The 21586-nt window shown below is 39.2% G+C and overlaps 1 protein-coding gene across 9 annotated transcripts in view; it reads left to right on the forward strand.

Annotated features, from left to right (window-relative positions):
• Positions 1-21586, forward strand: part of PDE1C (phosphodiesterase 1C) — a 554383-nt gene that overhangs the window by 435083 nt on the left and 97714 nt on the right. For all 9 annotated transcript variants that reach the window (XR_009565283.1, XM_060305447.1, XM_060305446.1 and 6 more), the window contains 5 exons: positions 6945-7058; positions 8859-9041; positions 9974-10040; positions 14965-15081; positions 17022-17162. Coding sequence is in view for 8 of the 9 variants with exons in the window: in XM_060305447.1 (XP_060161430.1) it covers positions 6945-7058; positions 8859-9041; positions 9974-10040; positions 14965-15081; positions 17022-17162 (622 nt within the window). In the remaining variant the exon portion in view is untranslated. The remainder of the gene's footprint in view (positions 1-6944; positions 7059-8858; positions 9042-9973; positions 10041-14964; positions 15082-17021; positions 17163-21586) is intronic.

The raw sequence follows: 21586 nt of genomic DNA on the forward strand, positions 1-21586 counted from the left end.
CCTTTTTTTCTTGATAAGTCTGGCTAATGGTTTATCAATTTTGTTTATGTTCTCAAAGAACCAGCTTTTAGTTTTATTAATCTTTGCTATTGTTCCCTTCATTTCTTTTTCATTTATTTCTGATCTGATCTTTATTATTTCTTTCCTTCTGCTAACTTTGGGTTTCTTTTGTTCTTCTTTCTCTAATTGCTTTAGGTGTAAGGTTAGGTTATTTATTTGAGATGTTTCTTGTTTCTTAAGGTAGGCTTGTATAGCTATAAACTTCCCTTTTAGAACTGCTTTTGCTGCATTCCATAGGTTTTGGGTCATTGTGTTTTCATTGTCATTTGTTGTAGGTATTTTTTGATTTCCTCTTTGATTTCTTCAGTGATCTCTTGGTTATTAAGTAGTGTGTTGTTTAGCCTCCATGTGTTTGTATTTCTTACAGATTTTTTTCTGTAACTGATATCTAGTCTCATAGCATTGTGGTCAGAAAAGATCCTTGATACGATTTCAATTTTCTTAAATTTACTAAGGCTTGATTTGTGACCCAAGATATGATCTATCCTGGAGCATGTTCCATGAGCACTTGAGAAGAATGTGTATTCTGTTGTTTTTGGATGGAATGTCCTATAAATATCAATTAAGTCCATCTTGTTTAATGTATCATTTAAAGCTTGTGTTTCCTTATTTATTTTCATGTTGGATGATCTGTCCATTGGTGAAAGTGGGGCATTACAGTCCCCTACTATGATTGTGTTACTGTCGATTTCCCCTTTTATGGCTGTTAGTATTTGCCTTATATATTGAGGTGCTCCTATGTTGGGTGCATAAATATTTACAGTTGTTATATCTTCTTTTTGGATTGATCCCTTGATCATTATGTAGTGTCCTTATTTGTCTCTTATAATAGTCTTTGTTTCAAAGTCTATTTTATCTGTTATGAGAATTGCTACTCCAGCTTTCTTTTGATTTCCGTTTGCATGGAATATCTTATTCCATCCCCTCAGTTTCAGTCTCTATGTGTCCCTGTGTCTGAAGTGGGTCTCTTGTAGACAGCATATATATGGGTCTTGTTTTTGTATCCATTCAGCCAGTCTATGTCTTTTGGTTGGAGCATTTAATCCATTTATGTTTAAGGTTATCAATATGTATGTTCCTATTACCGTTTTCTTAATTGTTTTGGCTTTATTATTGTAGGTCTTTTCCTTCTCTCATGTTTCCTGCTTAGAGAAGTTCCTTTAGCATTTGTTGTAAAGCTGGTTTGGTGGTGCTGAATTCTCTTAACTTTTGCTTGTCTGTAAAGGTTTTAATTTCTCTGTCGAATGTGAATGAGACCCTTGCTGTGTGGAGTATTCTTGGTTGTAGGTTTTTCTCTTTCATCACTTTAAATATGTCCTGCCACTCCCTTCTTGCTTGCAGAGTTTCTGCTGAAAGATCAGCTGTTAACCTTATGTGGATTCCCTTGTACATTATTTGTTGTTTTTCCCTTGCTGCTTTTAATTCTTTCCTTTGTATTTAATTTTTGATAGTTTGATTAATATGTGTCTCGGTGTGTTTCTCCTTGGTTTTATCCTGTATGGGACTCTCTGTGCTTCCTGGACTTGATTACCTATTTCCTTTCCCATATTAGGGAAGTTTTCAACTACAATCTCTTCAAATATTTTCTCAGTCCCTTTCTTTTTCTGTTCTTCTTCTGGGACCCCTATAATTCGAATGTTGGTGTATCTGATGTTGTCCCAGAGGTCTCTGAGACTGTTCTCAATTCTTTTCATTCTTTTTTCTTTATTCTGCTCTGCAGTAGTTATTTCCACTATTTTATCTTCCAGGTCACTTATCCGTTCTTCTACCTCAGTTATTCTGCTATTGATCCCATCTAGAGCATTTTTAATTTCATTTATTGTGTTCTTCATCATTGTTTGTTTCATCTTTAGTTCTTCTAGGTCCTTGTTAAATGTTTCTTGCATTTTTGTCTACTCTATTTCCAAGATTTTGGATCATCTTTATTATCATTATTCTGAATTCTTTTTCAGGTAGACTGCCTATTTCCTCTTTATTTGTTAGGTCTGGTGGGTTTTTATCTTGCTCCTTCATCTGCTGTGTGTTTTTCTGTCTTCTCATTTTGCTTATCTTACTGTGTTTGGGGTCTCCTTTTTGCAGGCTGCAGGTTCGTAGTTCCCGTTGTTTTTGGTGTCTGTCCCCAGTGGCCAAGGTTGGTTCAGTGGGTTGTGTAGGCTTACTGGTGGAGGGGACTAGTGCCTGTGTTCTGGTGGATGAGGCTGGGTCTTGTCTTTCTGGTGGGCAGGTCTACGTCTGGTGGTGTTTTTTCGGTGTCTGTGGCCTTATTATGATTTTACGCAGCCTCTGTGCTCATGGATGGGGTTGTGTTCCTGTCTTGCTAGTTGTTTGGCACAGGGTGTCCTGCACTATAGCTTGCTGGTCGTTGAGTGGAGCTGGGTCTTGGCGTTGAGATGGAGATCTCTGGGAGATTTTCACCGTTTGATATTACATGGAGCTGGGAGGTCTCTTGTGGACCAGTATCCTGAACTTGGCTCTCCCACCTCAGTGCCACAGCCCTGATGCCTGGCTGGAGCACTAAGAACGTGTCCTCCATATGGCTCAGAATGAAAGGGAGAGAAGAAAGAAAAGAAAGAAAGAAAGAGAGAGAGAGAGAGAGAAAGAGGAAGGAAGGAAGGAAGGAAAGAAGAAGGTAAAATAAAATAAAGTAAAATAAAGTTATTAAAATAAAAAATAATTATTAAGAAAAAAATTTTTTTAAGTAAAAAAAAAATGGACAGACAGAACCCTAGGACAAATGGTAAAAGCAAAGCTATACAGACAAAATCACACACAGAAGCATACACATACACACTCACAAAAAGAGAAGTAGGGAAATATATATATATATTGTTGCTCCCAAAGTCCACCTCCTCAATTTGGGATGATTCATTGTCTATTCAGGTATTCCAGAGATGCAGGGTACATCAAGTTGACTGTGGAGATTTAATCCGCTGCTCCTGAGGCTGCTGGGAGAGATTTCCCTTTCTCTTCTTTGTTTGCACAGCTCCCGGGGTTCAGCTTTGGATTTGGCCCTATTTCTGCGTGTAGGTCGCCTGAGGGCGTCTGTTCTTCGCTCAGACAGGACGGGGTTAAAGGAGCCGCTGACTTGGGGGCTCTGTCTCACTCAGGCCAGGGGAAGGGAGGGGTACGGATGCGAGGCGAGCCTGCGCGGCAGAGGCCGGTGTGACTTTGCACCAGCCTAAGGCACGCTGTGCGTTCTCCCGGGGAAGTTGTCCCTGGATCCCGGAACCCTGGCAGTGGCGGGCTGCACAGGCTCCCCGGAAGGGAGGTGTGGAGAGTGACCTGTGCTCGCACACAGGCTTCTTGGTGGCGGCAGGAGCAGCCTTAGCATCTCACGCCCGTCTCTGGGATCCGCGCTGGTAGCCGCGGCTTGCGCCCGTCTCTGGAGCTCCTTTAAGCGGTGCTCTTAATCCCTCTCTCCTCGCGCACCAGGAAACAAAGAGGGAAGAAAAAGTCTCTTGCCTCTTTGGCAGCTCCAGACTTTTCCCCGGAATCCCTCCCGGCCAGCCGTGGCGCACTAGCCCCTTCAGGCTATGTTCACACAGCCAACCCCAGTCCTCTCCCTGCCGACCGGAGCCCGAGCCGCAGCTCCCAGCCCCGCCCGCCCCGGCGGGTGAGCAGACAAGCCTCTCAGGCTGGTGAGTGCTGGTCGGCCCTGATCCTCTGTGTGGGAATCTCTCCGCTTTCCCCTCTGCACCCCTGTGGCTGAGCTCTCCTCTGCGGCGCGGCTCCGAAGCTTCCCCCCTCCGCCACCCGCAGTCTCCGCCCACGAAGGGCCTTCCTAGTGTGTGCAAACCTTTCCTCCTTCACGACTCCCTCCCACTGGTGCAGGTCCCGTCCCTATTCTTTGGTCTCTGTTTATTCTTTTTTCTTTCGCCGTACCCAGGTACGTGGGGAGTTTCTTGCCTTTTGGGAGGTCTGAGGTCTTCTGCCAGCGTTCAGTAGGTGTTCTGTAGGAGCTGTTCCACATGTAGATGTATTTCTGATGTATTTGTGGGGAGGAAGGTGATCTCCGCCTTTTACTCTTCTGCCATCTTGAAGCTCCTCTGGTCATGAGTCACTTTAATTGGAGATTCATGAATCTATCCTCCTTGAAAGATCACTGTCCCACAGTTGGCCTTAAAGTTTTTTTGTTTTTGTTTTTATTTTCTGGAAAAGCATATTAATGATGAAATTTTGAGCTTGTCCACAACTGAGAATGTATTTGTTGGCTTCACATATACATGGCAGTCCTAGTATACATAGGTAGATATAGATATCTTGAATTATACCATATTATTGTCAAAAATTGGTGTTGTTATTAAATTGCTTTTTGATATTTGGCATGGTTGAAGTCTTATGGCCAGCTTGAATTTTTGTTACTTTGTACATAATATATTTTTTTCTCAACAGTTTTCGCCTTTTTTAAAAATTCTTGGAGATAAAAAATTACAACTGCATATGTTGGATTTCTTTTTCTGGTTTATTTGATCCCTTTTCATCTGCTTATAAAGGTTTTTCTTCAGTCTAGGAAAACTTATTTGATTAAAGCTGCTTCTGTTTGTTTATTTCTTATTTCCCTTTTGTAGGAAGATAGAATCATCTGGTTCTTACTTCTGTTAGTCTTGTAGTTTCCGTCATCATTTTTTATGTTTTGTGTTCTCCTCTCAGGTTTTGAGAGCTGAGATGGGTCCTATTAGGGATTCATGTCAATTCCTGGTAGAATCTTTAAGCCCCAAATCAAGGGAGAACATTTTTAGGAAGTTTAAACTTACCCTCATTTTTCCTTGCCAGTGGAGAGTCAAAACAGGCTGGGGGTAGTTGGGCTTCTGGAGGTGAGAGTCAGAATTGGAGGCAGACTTAGCCAGGAATGTGTTTTGCTAAAGAGCTTCCATTTCTTATTTGGAACAACTCTCAGGGCTTGCTTCTGCAGTCTCCCCATTGTTTGGCAGGCTGGCTGTCCACTGTGTGTGAGGGACTTGATAAACCCTTCCATGCCAACTCCCTGTCTCGCACTGCCTTTGAAACCAGAACACTTCCTAGTGCTGCTAATGGGATCCACAGGCTAACCCTCACCTCCAAGCCTGCAGATGCCTCTGCTGATTTCCTTTGCATATTTCCCTTTTGCATGTTGGAGGTTCACAAGTCAGGTAGCCACTACCCTCAGTCTAATTTCCTCTGTATTTTACGTCACTGAAATTCCTGGGAATTTATTTTGTATGGCTAACCCTCTTGCCTACTTTTTAAGGGTGATCCTGAGTTTTTCCTCTTTCCTTATTGTTGATCATTTTCATGTAGACCTGGAGGGGAATAGTTTATGCCTTGCAGAGATGTTGACCTGTGCTCTCTTATAAATGCAAATCTGAGGATATTTTGAAGTCAGGAAAGTGGGAGCACCCTTGGGAAATGGAGACTTGATAATAATCTTAAGTATCCTGATAGCATGTTTCTCTCTGGTTACCTCTGATGACCAAGGTCACTGAATAACAACAATGACAATAATGATAACAAATGCCTTTTAAAAAAACAACGGGGAAATGGGGGAAGTTGTTCAGAGTATAGACTTACAGTTGTAAGATAAATGAATTCTGGGGATCTAATGTACAACCTGGTGGTTATAGTTAGCAAGTACTGGTTTTAAGTATTGTATACGAAAGTTGCTAGAATAGTAAATCCTAAATGTTCTCACCAGGAAAAGAAATTAAATTTATGAGGTTTTGGCTGTATTAACTAGCCTTATGTGGTAGTCATTTTGCAACATATATTTGTATCAAATCATCATGTTGTATAAGGACACAATGTTATATATCAATTATATTCAGTAAAGCTGAAAAAAATTACCAATCGTAGGTCACATGGTTAATGTGACTACATCAATATCAATTTGATTGAATCTTTATATCAACCTAGGAAATTTGGTGGTTGCGTCTTCATTTTATAGCTGACATTCAGCTATTGCCTGGGATTGCAGAGCTAATACTATGTGATTTACAATTCAAACCGAAGGTTGTCCTCAAAGTTTCTGTTCTTTGCTGGCTGTCAGAGAGCCTGAAGAGTTGTCCAATCTCCATATCTCTGTGGTATTTACAGTGTTCCCAGTTGCTGGTCTTTGATAATCTGTTGGCATTTTATTGTTCTCATATGTACTGAGTCCTTCTCTGTGGGGATAGTGTTCATATACATAAGAGGAGAGCATGTTTTATTGTTTCTCTTTTACTGTCTGGAACTCTTGACTAGCAGTGGGAAAGGTCTTGTCCTGAGTACCTTGGTTTGTCATCCATCCTCCTTAAAAAAAACAAAAAACAAAACTAGGGTATTTATCTGCTCCTAGAGGAATTCTTCCTGTCCAGTAAAAGTTTGCCTTCATGTATTCCTTATGGAGCCCTCTGTGGTTATTTTGGTGGTCTAAGTCTCGTCATCTGTCTTGGAACATGTGTGGGCCATGGGACTGCTATTCTCTATGGTCACAGCTGAACAAAGTACCTGCAACATAGCAGGATCTCAAGCAGTGTTTGGTGATGTTGTTGTTGGTCGTGCTTTACTACATACAGTTAGGACCAAAAAATATGAAAATCAGAAGAGAAGCAAAATCACTGATAATTTAGGAAACTCTTAGCAAGATAAAAAGGTAGTTAGAAAGTGTTGGGGGCAGTGCTGGTAGATGAGAATATTTTTGTTCTTTAAATCATTTAGAGTGGAAAAATGTGTGTATTTATTTTATAACTTGCTTCTTTGAGAAATACTGGTCAGTTCCATCATTAGATTTATATTTTCCTTTCAGATATATTGGGATAAATAAAAATATTTAATGGCTGTAAACTGTGTCCCTCTAATTGTAGGATTATCTTTGGCTTCCTCTAATTATTTTTCCTCTATTCTAACTGAATCATGTCTTTTCCCCCCAGGTTACGGTCTTTGGTCAAACAATTAGAAAGAGGGGAGGCTTCCGTGGTAGATCTTAAGAAGAATTTGGAATATGCAGCCACAGTGCTTGAATCCGTATACATTGATGAAACCAGGTAAGCTAAAATGACAAGTTGATGTGGTAATACAAATTTTCTGTTATATGGCTTTTCTGAAATGTCCACCATGGCATGTAGGAGGTAGCATTCAAATTATTGGTCTTGGAGCTTTAGTTTTCACAAACAAATGGGGTAGATTTGGATATCACACATCCTCTGTACCTGCTCATTTATAAAAAGGAGCTAATAGAACTTACCTCTCACATGCCCATTATGACAGTGAAGTAAGAAAATGTAAGAGGAAAAAAAGTGATTTTAAAAAATCTTGCCAGATTTTTAATCAAATGTAAAGTTCAACTGGAATTATTGAATATTATTCATCTCAACCTAAAAATTATGTTCATGTTTTAATTCACGTTATCTATCTGTAAATGGAAGCTCCTGAAGGGATGGAGAAACATTTGTTCTCTTAAACACCCAGTATTCCTCCCTTAATCCTTAGGTTTGTTATTGATTTACTTAGCAGACCCTCTCCACTTGAATTATCCGTAAATACTAAAGCACTTCCGGTTACTATTGTAAAATGAATTTGAAAGTAACAAAATTGCTTTTCTTCAGAAAAATGTGGAAATGGTAAACATGAAAGGCTTTTCTTCTTTTTTCTACTTCAGACAAGCTTCTCTGTTAGTATTTGTGTTGTATTACTTTGCTATGCCAAATTCCAATCCAAAAAGATTTCACAGTAATCTAAGAATCGTGTGGCTTGGTTTTCGATGATATGCTTGGTTCCTAATTTAAGGAAATTTGATACCGTAGTTTTTTCCCAGATGTTACATTTTTCTCCCCTACCTCTCAATTGATGGGTCTAAAGAGAAAAAAAACAAAACAAAATTTTCCATTGACACCTGTTTTTACTGCTTATTTTTAGTAGTGCTTAGTATAAGTATAAAATACAATATTCAAAGTTTTATTGTAATTTATTACTACTTCTGTTCTAGCCTGACCTATGAACACATTTGAAAAATCTGCTGAGCACACCTGACAGATGACTTAAATCACTGTGCTCAAATAAAGAACTACATTGTTTTGGAAATTTTGCTTAAATTTAGACATTTAAGTTTCTGTAATGTCCTAACAAACTAGAGAGAATAGCAGTTGATATTATTTGGGTTCATTACTTCAGAGGACTGGGTTGATGTGATTTGGATAATACTCTGCAAAATCTTTCTTTTTCTTTTTTAAAATTTATTTTTATTGAGATGTAATTGACATGTAACACCGTATAAGTTTAAGGTGTACAGTGTGTTGACTTGATATATTTATATATTACAATATGATTACTACTGTAGCGTTAACTAACACCTAATTATTATTTTTTGTGATGGGAACTATTAAGATCTAGGCTCTTAGCAAGTGTGAAGTTTATAATACAGTATTGTTGTCTATAGTTTTTAAGTGCCATTATTTTTAAGACAAAATAATGCCACATGGCCATCTATGAAATAAACCTCCTGGTGAATGCATTTTAAAATGGAAGGTTTAGATTCCATTCAAATTCCACAAATCATCTAGGAATAAAGATACTGGGTGCTCCTGAGTGCAATGTGTCTCAGACCTACGAAGCCTGAGATAAAGTATCTTTGACTTTCTCTGATTCCTTTGTTCCTTTGTCCAGCCCACAAAGGGTGGGCTTTCACAAGCCTTGTCTAAAAGGTGCTGGATTTTTTTGTGGCCAATTTATTTTGGTTTCTTTGCACCTGTGTATGCAGGTAGGGTGGAGAGTAGGAACAGCTGCTTTGAACAGAGAGCTCTAAATTCAGATTTAATCTGTGTCCTGGTTCTGTTTCTTGGGTTCAGGAGACTCCTGGATACGGAGGATGAGCTCAGTGACATTCAGTCAGATGCGGTGCCTTCTGAGGTCCGAGACTGGCTGGCCTCCACCTTTACACGGCAGATGGGGATGATACTCAGAAGGAGCGAGGAGAAGCCGCGGTTCAAGAGCATCGTCCACGCAGTGCAAGCTGGGATATTTGTGGAGAGGTAAAGATGGCTGTCATTCAGTGACCAAAGCAGCAAAAGGGACACCAGTTTCTAACAACCAAAGGCTTTGCTTTGATGTAGTTTTGGTATCTTTATAAATGCTGAAAATTCTGGGTGGAAACAGACAGTCTTGAATGAGAGATGGCAAAAACATATCTCCGCAGCATCGTTAGGACAAGCTTTTGCCTTTGCTTTGAATTCTTTTTGTTAATGTTAACTAGAGAAGATTTAGTTTGAGTTGAGTCTCTAATGTTTAAAGAAGGACGTCTCATCCGTCGTCATTTGACACATGTGGATGATGCCTACATTTGGAACAAGTCAGGGATGCTTTGTTGAGGGTATTGAGCAAGGGAAGAGTTCATTCAAGGTGTTTGAGTTCCCCATGACACTTTCCAATTTTGTAAGTCACTTTGCTCTCTGAAATTAAATGGCCCCCCTTCCCCAGAAATGGATTCCAGAAATCGATTTATTCTTCCTACAACCCTTATCACACAATTACACATTTTAGAAATGCCATGGTCAGCTCGAAGTTCTCTCTAGTTTTTGACAGTTCTAAAGAACAAGCTCTTCTAAATAGGTTGCCCATAGGAGTTCTTTTTCAGGTTAAAGTACTACACTACATACTGTCCGTGCTATACTGTAATTCACTTCCAGCAGAACAGGAGACCCATTTTAATAATTTAATTTCCAATTTGGGGCACATAGACTTAATTTTTTTTATTTCCAATGCTGTACATGTTTGGGATTGCTTTCATTTCATTTCATAGGCCACTTGAATGACTATGAAAAAGGTTATAAAAGAAATTTTAGGTTCCGTGGGTCCATCAGATGACATGACTTCTTGTTAATTGTCAATACTGGTATAAGTCTGTGGCCTGCTAATTCTTCTTTGTAAGACATAATATTGCATTTTTCCCTTCTGACTTTGCCAGAATGTATAGACGAACATCAAACATGGTTGGACTGAGCTACCCACCAGCTGTTATTGAAGCATTAAAGGTAATACCAAGGAAAAGGTCTTACAATGTTCAAGGTACCTTATAAAAAGTACAGTTAAATTTCTTGTTAGAAAATAAGAAATTTTCGTTTACAATTCTATTTACAGTTTTCCTAGTCATTCCTGACTTTTTTCCTTCATTATCTTTTTGCTATTCGTTCTAACAGTATCACTATCTTTTCAGCCTTTGTACTGCCAAATTTTTAAAAAATTGAACTCTGTTTGGTTTCATTTCTTTCTGCTCTCTTGGAGTGGTTTAGTGATCTGTATAGCGATCTGGCGTTATGAGACTCAGTCTGACTTTGGCCGTAGGAGATAAAATTTGTACTGGTTATAAATATTCAACATTAAGAGGATCTTTGGTGATTATAATTCTACCATTATCTGCTTACCTGCTCTATATCCATTTTATAGATGAAGAAACTAAGACTCAGTGAGACTAAAAAAAAAAAAAGACACAGAGACAGAACTGAGGTTTGATACCAGAGTTCCAGGCACATAGTAAGCTAAGCTCTCAGTAACATATTACTGTATGAAAGTATGTCCTCCAGAGACCTTGTCCTCTTCATATATCCTACTGTTTTCCCAAGCCCCTCACTGAGCCCAGAAGTTCCATGGGAAGTCACACAGATGCTTGAGTTTAAAGGGGCTAAATACTGCAAGATGACTCCCAATCAGACAAGCTCTTGGAATTGTATAGAGTAGCTCTGAGAGCCCCCAAGTAGATGTATTCCTGTAGAAGTGTGTTCATTCAGACCCATTGGTCTAAGGATATCCCAGCTGTGCTGAAGCTGATTTGACTTCTGGATTTGAAGGAGGGGCCGTGCTAAGGTTCAGGACCACAGAACTGGTTGACATTGCCTGGTGCCTACACAGGGAGTTGTGTCAACTTGCTCAGGGGCATCCCAGCATTCCAACTCTTCTTAAAGCTATTTTAGTCTTTCTCTGAAACCTGAAAAGTGCATTCCTGATGAAATTTTCAGAAGATAATTTAAATTCCCTTTTCACAGAATCAGAGGTGGGAGTGCTTCTTGATCAATTTAATGTCTAGAGAGGGCCCTTGAGGGTCATTTTGCTTTTATATTTCATAGTCCCTTTCTCTTGACTCGGAGACATTCACTAGCTGAATTTGGGAGACCCTATATATTCAGATCCTCAGTTCTCCATTTTATGTTTCTTCTTAAGTCATCTAGCACAGCAGTCCCCAAACTTTTTGGCACCAGGGACCAGTTTCATGGAAGACATTTTTACACGGACGGGGGGTAGGGTGGGGAGGCTGGTAATGCGAGCGATGGAGAGCTACGGGGAGCGGCAGATGAAGCTTCGCTCGCTTTCCTGCTGCTCAACTCCTGCTGTGCGGCCTGGTTCCTAACAAGACGCAGACTGGTACCAGTCAGAGGCTGGGGGTTGGAGACCCCTGATCTAGGACAGGTAGGATGCTCAGGAAGGAAACAGCAAGAAGACACATGTTTTCTCTCCCTCTTCTTCAACCCCCACTCTAATGCTGAATAAATTATTGTGTAATTTACAGCAATGTTTCCCATTTAATCTGTGAAGTCACTTCATGAGATTTGATGTTTCATAACACCCACTATGAAGTTACATTGATTTTCATAATTGAACCGGAAACATTCAATGAAAATCTTGGGAACATTAAAAGCATCTTTTTTTTTTTTTTTTTTCGGTACGCGGGCCTCTCACTGCTGTGGCCTCTCCCGTTGCAGAGCACAGGCTCCAGACACGCAGGCTCAGTGGCCATTGCTCACGGGCCTAGCTGCTCCGCAGCATGTGGGGTCTTCCTGGACCGGGGCACGAACCCGTGTCCCCTGCATCGGCAGGTGGACTCTCAACCACTGAGCCACCAGGGAAGCCCTAAAAGCATCTTTTATCCTTAATTTCTTCCTTTATCATGAACATAAATACAGGTGGTTATACCAGTACTAAGAAATTTATGAAAATATTTCTTCCAAATTAGAGCATCTTTTCTATGCAGAATAATTGAAGAAATGTGGAACAACCTGTGATGTGCATGAATTGTTGTTTTATGCTTAGGGAAAAGTAATTCTCAGAGGCACACATGTTGTCTTTCTGAGGGGAATGTTACCTTGATGATTCAGACAAAAAGTAAATACTAACGCTCTGAATTGCTATCCTTCTCCACACTATTGCTGATAGGTACAGAAGGCTAAATCTGTCGTTTCTCTTGGTTGTATGTTCTGTTTACTGCAGAAGTTCAAGACCGTTTTACAATGTAATATTTTTCTGCATCCCTAGACTCCAGTTTTATTTTCAGTGGATTGGAGGTGAATTGGAGATATGACGTAGATTCTTTTTTTATGTAGTGCCTGTTAGAAAAAGGTTATTTTCACTCCAGTGCCAGCAATTTATATGGAATCACTATCGTTTTCTTCTATTACAGAAAATTTCCCTAAAGCCTGAGAGAATACAAGTCAATAAAATAATCATCATGCTACTGTCATGTTAACCTTTGTGATTAATGTAAGAACATGGCATAAAATAACATTTAAGTAAAGAGAATACTTCACCACCACCAATTCCTAAATTTTAAATATGTTGCAGTTTTGTTCTTTTTATTTGCTTCCATGCAATGAATACTCACTTCTAATTTGGGGTGTTTTATCTCTAACCTTCTAAGGTGGGGTTATTGGAAATGTAGAATTGTGCTGTTCTTTAGAAGGGCATCTGTTGTGTGACTCAGGAAGAGACACTCTGGACAGACTCCAGGTTTAAAGAGGAAATGAGGAGGTTCAGGCTTTCTTCACTTTAGACTAATAGGAAATTCATGCAGTGTTTCCACAGGAATGGTGCTTGGGCCAAATTTGCTAAGAAAGGAAGAATGGTTTAAGGTGCTTGTTAAAATGCAGATTCCAGGCCACAAGCCAGGATTCTGCAGAGCCCTCCACCAGATTATCGGCATTTTTTTCTGAGTACCCCAGGTGGTCCTAAAGAACACTGAAATTTGAGAATCACAGCTAGGCCTTCTCAAAAATGAGGGGCTGGAGTGAAAGTCTATCTCATTGTCTGTAGTTACTCATCCTTCTGTTTCTCTAAGACTTAATATTCAGATAAATCTTGACTTTTTACTATGATAATCTCTTGATTTCCAGTGTTAGAGAGCTTTTCTCTTTTTCATTCATTCCAGTGAAGAGGATTAAAAATTGTCAGATATGACAAAGGGTTTTCCTGTCTACTGAGTTGTCAGTGGACTTTTCTTTAGGACTATTGGCTAGACAGTGGCTGTCATGACAATGCCAATTACAGTAGCCAAGATGAAGCTTTAGGTGTTGGATTAATCTTAAATGACCCCACTGTCTATGGCCTAGGCCCTATTGGGGTATTTAGGGCATGAGGCTTGGGTCACAGCATGTATTCATTGAGTTTACAATGTCATTTGTCAGTAATGGTATCACCAAGGGGTGTCAGTGGGGTTATTACGTGGTTCTGCTACCAGTTGGCATTAGACACTTCATCTCTCTGAGGTTGCCATCTGTGAAACTGGTGAAAGTGATACCCGTTTCTAGAGCTGTGAGGGTTTGCAAATGTTTATCAACACTTCCCACTGTGCCTGGCACAGAAAATGTCCTTAATACTTGTAGCTATTTCTTTAGTTATTATAATGGAGGAGAAATTATTGAAGGCTGAGGTGAGGTTACCACCAAGTGTGAACTGAAATAATCTATTTGAAACCCTTTTGGAAATGTTTGGTTTCACCTATATACCCTGGCATCCATGAGAGAGACTGTTCATGGTCTTGGGGTGATCTTGATGGTTGGGATATTTGGAGAGGGACAGGATTGGGATGGATAGATGATGTTGGAATGCAGTGAGGGCTGAGGTGGGAGTCACTGGATCCAGCAGTTCCTGAGAGCCAAGGTCTCTTCCAGGGGACCATCTGACACGTAGTCTCATATGGGTCCTTATTGTCACACTCATGGCAGCACACTTTTCTTAACCACTGAAAGGGAGACTCTTGGTACACTGAGAAACCAAATGACTATTGCTTAAACACATCTTTGTTCATAACACCCACAAGTAGCTAGTTATAAGTCAAAGACACATCAGACAGTGTTTTGGAGTCGCTATTTATGGACAAATAAGGCTTTGAACTTCAGGAGCAGTGTGTGAGGAGTGTGTTCAGCTTAGCTCTTAGTTTTACTTTTTCAGTAAAGTGACTTACAGATTTGAGGGCTCAGTTCCCAGATTAGTGACTCCAGAAGTGGTAGCGTTTTTCCATCCCGTGAAATGAGGGCTCTCTCCTCGGTTTCAGCTCAGCAGTTTGGATTGTTGAGGTGACACATTATTTTGTGATCTATATGCATGTTTCTGAACACTTTTAAGTGGGTTAGTATTCTCAATGGTAGACTAAGAGGAAGTCAGTAGATAGTATCATGGGGCTTGGGAGAAGTTTAGAGTAGGGAACAGCCTAGGTTATTGTGAAATCAATTAAAATTTTGGAATTCGGCAGAGATAGTAGAAGGTTAATGGAAAGAGCCTGAGTTTAGGCATCAGTTGAACATGTGTTCATGTTTTGTCCTTAGCACTTGCTTGCCATGGGTCTTAGGGAAATTAAGTAACTTCTCAGTTTTCTCATCTGTAAGATGTGACCGATCATACCTACCACTTAGAGTTGTCTTCAGGAAAGATTACATGTTTATCACTGATCAGAATGGTAGGTACCCAATAACTTATAGCTATTGTTATTACTAATAAAACTATTGAATATTTTATCAGTAAATGCTATTTAGGACTGCCATATTGGAAACAGTTTGAGAGTGGAAAGGGTATTAGAGTCTTAGGCTGTGAATACCCAGGTGAGTGCTGTGGGCTAACTCCAAAGTAGGGAGATTAGTAGCTGTGTAAGTGGCTACCAACTAATGGATTATTTCTCTCCATCCTCTCCTGTAGGATGTGGACAAGTGGTCCTTCGATGTCTTTTCCCTCAATGAAGCGAGCGGGGATCATGCACTGAAGTTCATTTTCTATGAATTACTCACACGCTATGATCTGATCAGCCGTTTCAAGGTCAGTGTCTAATTAAAAAAAAAAGAACTGCACACATTTGTCCATACTTGCATGATTTGGGGGCTAAAACCAAGAGGACCCTTTTAATGTAGACTGAAAACTCTCTGGGGTGACTTGGGAAGCATCATCTGGACAGCCACTGCCGTGAGCTCCTCTGTGGTGGGAACTTTTCATTACTCCCTTGTCTGGTGGGCTCATCAGCAGGGGAGAGGCTGGAGCTGCCCATTTAGATCCCAGTCGTCCTAGAAGTATGGCTGGAAGCCTGAACCAGCAGAGCTCCCCTGCCAGCTCTGCCCACAGATCTCATTTCAGCGAGACTTCGTGTGCTAATGACCACCACCAGCAAGGAGACAGGAATGGAGACAGAGTGCACGTCTGTTATCTCCAAAAACTTCTCTTTCGGCCACTTGGCTCAAATTCACACAGATATTCTCAGTTATCGTCTGTGACAGATCATTGGTATTTCCCAGCCATTCATGCTTCAAATTAATTCCTCACCTTTAAGTAAAGAGCATGAATCGATTCCAGTGTTCCACCTCCTCGGCCTTCTAATTCCACAGACTCTGGAGGTGGCGTCCGGCTCTCCAGGGAACTTGAGCATCATCTGCTGGCGTCTGTCATATCACGCCAATTACATTTCTCTCATCACGTGGATGAGTCTCTGTAAAATGCAGGTCTTTTTCTGTATGACATATTGATTTCTCTGGGCAGCATGATTCTTTATCACTTTCCTAAGGACTGCATATTTCAGGATATCTTTCTTACATAGCCATAAGCATGTTATGGCCATGGTCCTTAATTTCTTTTGCATCAGAAACCTGCTTGAAGATCTGATGGCTCCTCAAGACCTCAGAAGAAAGTTCCCGTGCACCTGCACACACCTTTGCGTAGCATTTCAGTGGCTCATAGATCTCCAAAGAACAGCCCAAAGAACCGAGGTTCATTGGATCTTCATTTTTTAAAATGATAATGAATTAATCTCTCACATCTAAAAGGCTATATTTAAATTTTAAAAATCCACAGATAGTAAATATGGAACAATGGGCCCAAGGGAGACATAGTATGGGTTCTCATGAAGCACTCTAGTAGTATTTCCCTCATTTTTTCTTATGAATGTGATTTCTAGTCTCCTGGAACATACACTCTCTCCTTTTCCCCCAGTCTTGTAATTGATAATTTACCCCAAACCAAGGAATTGATCCAGAAAACTATACAATGAATGTCTTCCGAGTCTCCTTATTTTGTACAGGCATTCTGCACTTGCTCACTTTCTGCCAAATAGGAAACGAAGGTGTGTGTTATACATATTTGAGACAGAAAGCGGCTAGGATAACTGGAAGTATTTTTCCAAATTGCAAGGCACCAATAATAAGTTGCCAAGTAATAAACACAAGAACACAACTTGTTTCTGTTATAGAACAGACTATCACTTGTGTTATGGGTTTTTTTTCTCACCTGTCCAGTGTACACATCACTCCTTCTAAAGTGTGCAGTTTTCAGAAGGCGGCAGCTTGTGTTTGTTTGCAATCATTTTATAGCTTAAGATCTTTGTGTACTTCTGTTTTCCCACAAGTAAATGAGATGCTGCATAGTATGTGTTCATTTATTTCTCAGGAAATAAAGACTTGAGCCTTTGCCTGAGAAATAAATGAGCACCTACCTTTTTGCCCTCAATGTCCTTGAGATGATCCTGTGTCATTACCCTGGGTCTCTGAACTGGAGAACAAAGAACAATTTGCAGGGTGGACCAGGGACGTCCTGTTAGATTTTCAGATTATCCAATACTTTGTTCAGTGACTTTTATTAACTTAGAAAAGTTCTAATGTCCTCATATGATATCTTACGCCTTCAGAAAGAGGCAGCTAGAGTACCTTAGACTTTTGCATCGTCACTCAAAGCTGCTAAATCACTAGCTAATTAACCTTGCCGCTCTCTTTCAGATCCCCATTTCTGCACTTGTCTCATTTGTGGAGGCCCTGGAAGTAGGATACAGCAAGCACAAAAACCCTTACCACAATTTGATGCACGCTGCCGATGTTACACAGACTGTGCATTACCTCCTCTATAAGACAGGAGTGGCAGTAAGTACAGATAGAAACTCTTGGATTACACAAAAGATGTGATAATGATTTATTTTGAATTGGAGGCTGTTTCTATTCTGATGAGGTTGAACCCACAAGAAGTGCATTGTTTCATGGACTTCCTGTTCCCCAATAATTATCTCACCAATCGTGGAAAGTCTCGGGGTTCCTTATTAACTTTGAATTTTTCTCCATCTTGGACTTGATGAAAGAAATATCTGGTAGTGCCTTGTATCCTTACTAGGCTATGGCCAAACTAAATGTAATTTCTATAACTAAATATGTATTTCCAGATATGGAGAGTGGTGCTATTAATCTCTTGCTATGGTCAGTTACAATGATACCCATGCATATTGAAATCGTATTGCGTATACTTGGGAACCATGCTGTACACAGTTAGCTTTTGGTTTAAACCAGTAGATCTTTTTCACAAGGACTCTGTTTATTCTCACTTATGTGCATTTGATTTTTTTGAACCTAAGGATTAGTCTTTACCTCTAACCATTTGGAATTTTCATGCTTGTTTTGAACGTTTTAGCTCTTTAGATATTTTTGAATCTCTGTTCTGTAATTCATTGCATTAACAGACCTACTCAACTTGGTTATCTGTGCCTTTGCCCTCTTTACCTTAATTTAAGCCATTCATTTTAAATGTATAACTGTTAGTGACAAACAGCTGGGTCTCTATAGTAAATAGAGACTGTGACTTTTTACTTTGAAATCTTCTGAATTGACATGGAGATAGACATTTTTCGGGGGTGTGGTTATTAATTAACCCATAAACCCAGTACACATTTGTTATCTCTTTCTGCTAGGGCGTGTTGAGAGGCTTGGTCTAATATCTCATATTAAATATGGAATAAAGTGGGAGGAGTGTGGGCTCTAGAGCTAGATATAGTTGCATAGAAATCCTTGCATAATTACTTATTAGATTTTGTGACCTATGATAAATTGCTTGAATCTCTGAGTCAGGATTTCCTCATTTCTAAAATAGTGAAAAATATTCTGTCTGTAAAAGTACTGTGATGGTTAGGAATAAAGTATCAAAAGTGTGAAGTGCTCTGTCTCATAAAGGAAGCTCAACAGTTAGGAATTGTTGTTATTAAAGATTTCCCCCAAACCTCTCAGGAGTTTTCATTTTTTCCTTATTGTAAAGCTGATTTCTTAAAAATATTGCTTAAAGAGCTGTTTTTTAAATTTTAGAAACACTACATAGGAAACCTGTTTAATATGATAGTTTTTGCCCAAAATTTAGAGCAAACGTCATAGTTAATGGTGGTTCAATAAAAGCATGGAGCAAAACAGGGATGCTGATATTAATATTGCTAGTGAGCATTTTTCTGGAGATCTCAGTCAGTGCAATATGGTATCTACAAAACTTGAAGAAGCATCCTATGAAAATAATTTGATCATCTCTTTTAAAAAAACAACAAAAAAAGCCAACTATAAATTATTAGATCATATAAAAGGCCTCAATAAGATATGGATAAAATAGCTGTCTTATACACTGGAAATTAACAAGTATAGTAGAAAAACATACATTCCCAACAGTTATTAAAAAACCTGTAAATTACCCATGAAGAACTTCAAAATTAATGAAAAGGAGACTGTAAAACTAAATTAAGGGTACAAAAATAATGTTTAAATAAGTGAAGAAATACACCACGTTTTTAATGGAAAGCCTCAGTATTAAATAGAAGTCGATTTTCCTCAAACTAATGTTTATAGATTCAAAGCAATACCAATAAAAATTCCAGTAGGGTTTAACATGAAACATGATAAGCTGAGTCTAAAATTTATGTAAAATAGATATTTAACAACCTTAGAAAAAACAGTTTTGAAAAAGACAATGTGTGTGGTGGGGTAGTTCTTACTCTACTAGATGTTAAAATATCTGCTGAAGCTATAGTAATAAAAACAGTGTGGCATTTGTGCAAAAATAGACATATCAATGGAATTGATTGGAATTTTAAAAACTGAACCCAAATATTTATTGAACACTTTTTATGTGCCAGGTACTTCTTTACAGGATGAAGATACATTGGTGCTCTTACAGAACGTGCATTCTAGTAAGAGGTTACAGATAGAAGACAAATGAAAAAGTAAACAAGAAAATATCATTAGTGTTCTGCAGAGTATTAAAATAGGGCACCCGCATAGGGAAAACTGGGAGTTTCATTAGATAGTCAGGAAAGACATCTTTCCAGAAGTAATGTTTAATCTGAGACAGTTGTGATTTTAAGCTTGAGCCATGCTAAGAACTGAAGAAGGTATGCCAGCTGAATTAGTGCAGGATTAATACAACGTCCCTCATGACTAGAGGGAGTCAAAATGTATACACTTTCATTTATAAAATAGACAAGCCATGGGGATGTAATGTACAGTACAGTGACTATAGTTAATAATACTGTATTGTGGATTTGAAAGTTGCATAGAGAGTAGATCTTAAAAGTTCTCATCACAAGAAAAAAAATTCTATAACTATGTGTGGTGTGGAGACTTACTGTGGTGATCATCTTGCAGTATGTACAAATATTGAATCACTGTGTTGTACACCTGAAACTAATGTAATGTTGTACGTCAGTTATACCGCAACTTAAAAAAAAAAAGTCCCTCGTGAGAGAACAGCTTTTCTACATTCAAGGAGCAGTAATAAAGTTGGAGGAGAAAACGGGAGTCAGACCACGTCAGCTTTGTAGGCCTGGGTAATGAGTTCCAGTGTTATTCTAAGTACAGTGTGAGGCAACTAAAGGGTTTTGACAATGGAATGAGATGATCTGATAACGACTAGACAAGGATTACTGTGGAGAATGGATCTTGAGGTGGCTTGTTAGAAGAGATACTGGTGAGATAATGGTAGTTTGGACTAGGAAGGACATTGCTGGGATATAGAGACCAAAAGTTCTGTTTCTGAGGTAGAGTTAAAAGAATTGGATGGTGAATAGGATTTGGAACACTAAGGAGAGGAATCAAGAGGACATCTTAGATTTTGGGTTTGATAAACAGGGTTGATGAGAGAACCTGGTAGCAAAGCAAGCTTTAGGGGAAGGGAAGTCAAGAGTTTTGATTCAGACATGTTGAGTTTAAGATCCTTATTAGATATCATTGTGGAGATGTCAAGCAGGAAGAAAACTAAGGAGTCTAGAGTTCTGGAGAAGGGTCAGGGATGGACATGGAGATTAAGCATTTGGAGCATATCAATATTATTTAAGAACATGGAACCAGATGACGTGATATAAAGAGAGGGCATAAATAGAAAAGTAGAGGGGCTCTGAAGTGAGTCTTGGAGCAGTTCTAAAGTTTAAAATGAGGGTAAAGAATTAGAGCCAACAATAATAACTAAAAAAGTATGGCCAGTAACATTGTACAAAACCCAAGAAAGTGTGGGGTTGTGGACACCAAGGAAAGAAAGTGCTCCAAAAACAACTGTGACTTATGTGGAACATACTGAAAGGTCTAGTGGGATGAGAACAGAGAAGTGACCACTGCCTTTGGTAACATGGAAGTCATTGGTGCCCTTGTCATGACCAGTCCCAGTGGTTTGGTGGGGATGGAACATGGACTGGAGTATAAGGACAGAATCGCAGGTGAGAAGGTTAGGACACGTCTATAGAAAACAATATTAGAGGGAAAATTACTCAGTTCAAGAAATGTTTGGGGGACAGTTCATTTGGAAAAAACATACTGTTTTTGTCCTACTTGAAATCATTCACCAAATATCAGACAAATGAATTAAAGATGTGAGCATAAAAATTTGATTATATTAGAAGAAATTATGAGGATATGTGTATAGCCTTGAAAAAGGAAATCCTTAAATAATCCTCAAAACATGAGTTATATAACAAAATATTGATTATTTTGAGTACATGGAAATTAAAACCTTCTGTAGAATAAAAAAAATCACCATAATGAAGTAAGTACTTGAAGAAAATACATAGAGATCAAGGATTAAGATCCAGATTATATAAATAAATCAAAAAGAAAATGGCACAAATTCCGTGGAAAAATAGGAGGAAACACATTGACAGAGTTAAGATTCTCCTATCGTAAAGTCTCTGGCATGGGCTGAATTTTGTTCCCCCTCCCTCAAATTTATGTGGTGAAATCCTAATCTCCAGTGCCTCAGAATGTGACTGTATTTGGAGATAGAGCTTTTAAAGAGATAATTCAGGTAAAATAAGGTCATATGGGTGGGCCCTAAACCAATATGATTGGTGTCCTTCTAAGAAGAAGGGATTAGGACACAGACATGCATGTGTACTGAGGAAAGACCTTGTGAGGATACAGAGAAAAGGTGGCCCTCTGCAAGCTGGGAAGTGAGCAGTCACCACAAACCAACCCTCCTAAAACCTTGATCTTGGACTACTAGCCTCCAGAACTCTGAGAAAATAAATTTCTGTTGTTTAAGCTGCCTAGTCTGTGTC

The sequence above is a fragment of the Globicephala melas genome, chromosome 9 (genome assembly GCF_963455315.2).
Source record: "Globicephala melas chromosome 9, mGloMel1.2, whole genome shotgun sequence".
Lineage (NCBI taxonomy): Eukaryota > Metazoa > Chordata > Mammalia > Artiodactyla > Delphinidae > Globicephala > Globicephala melas.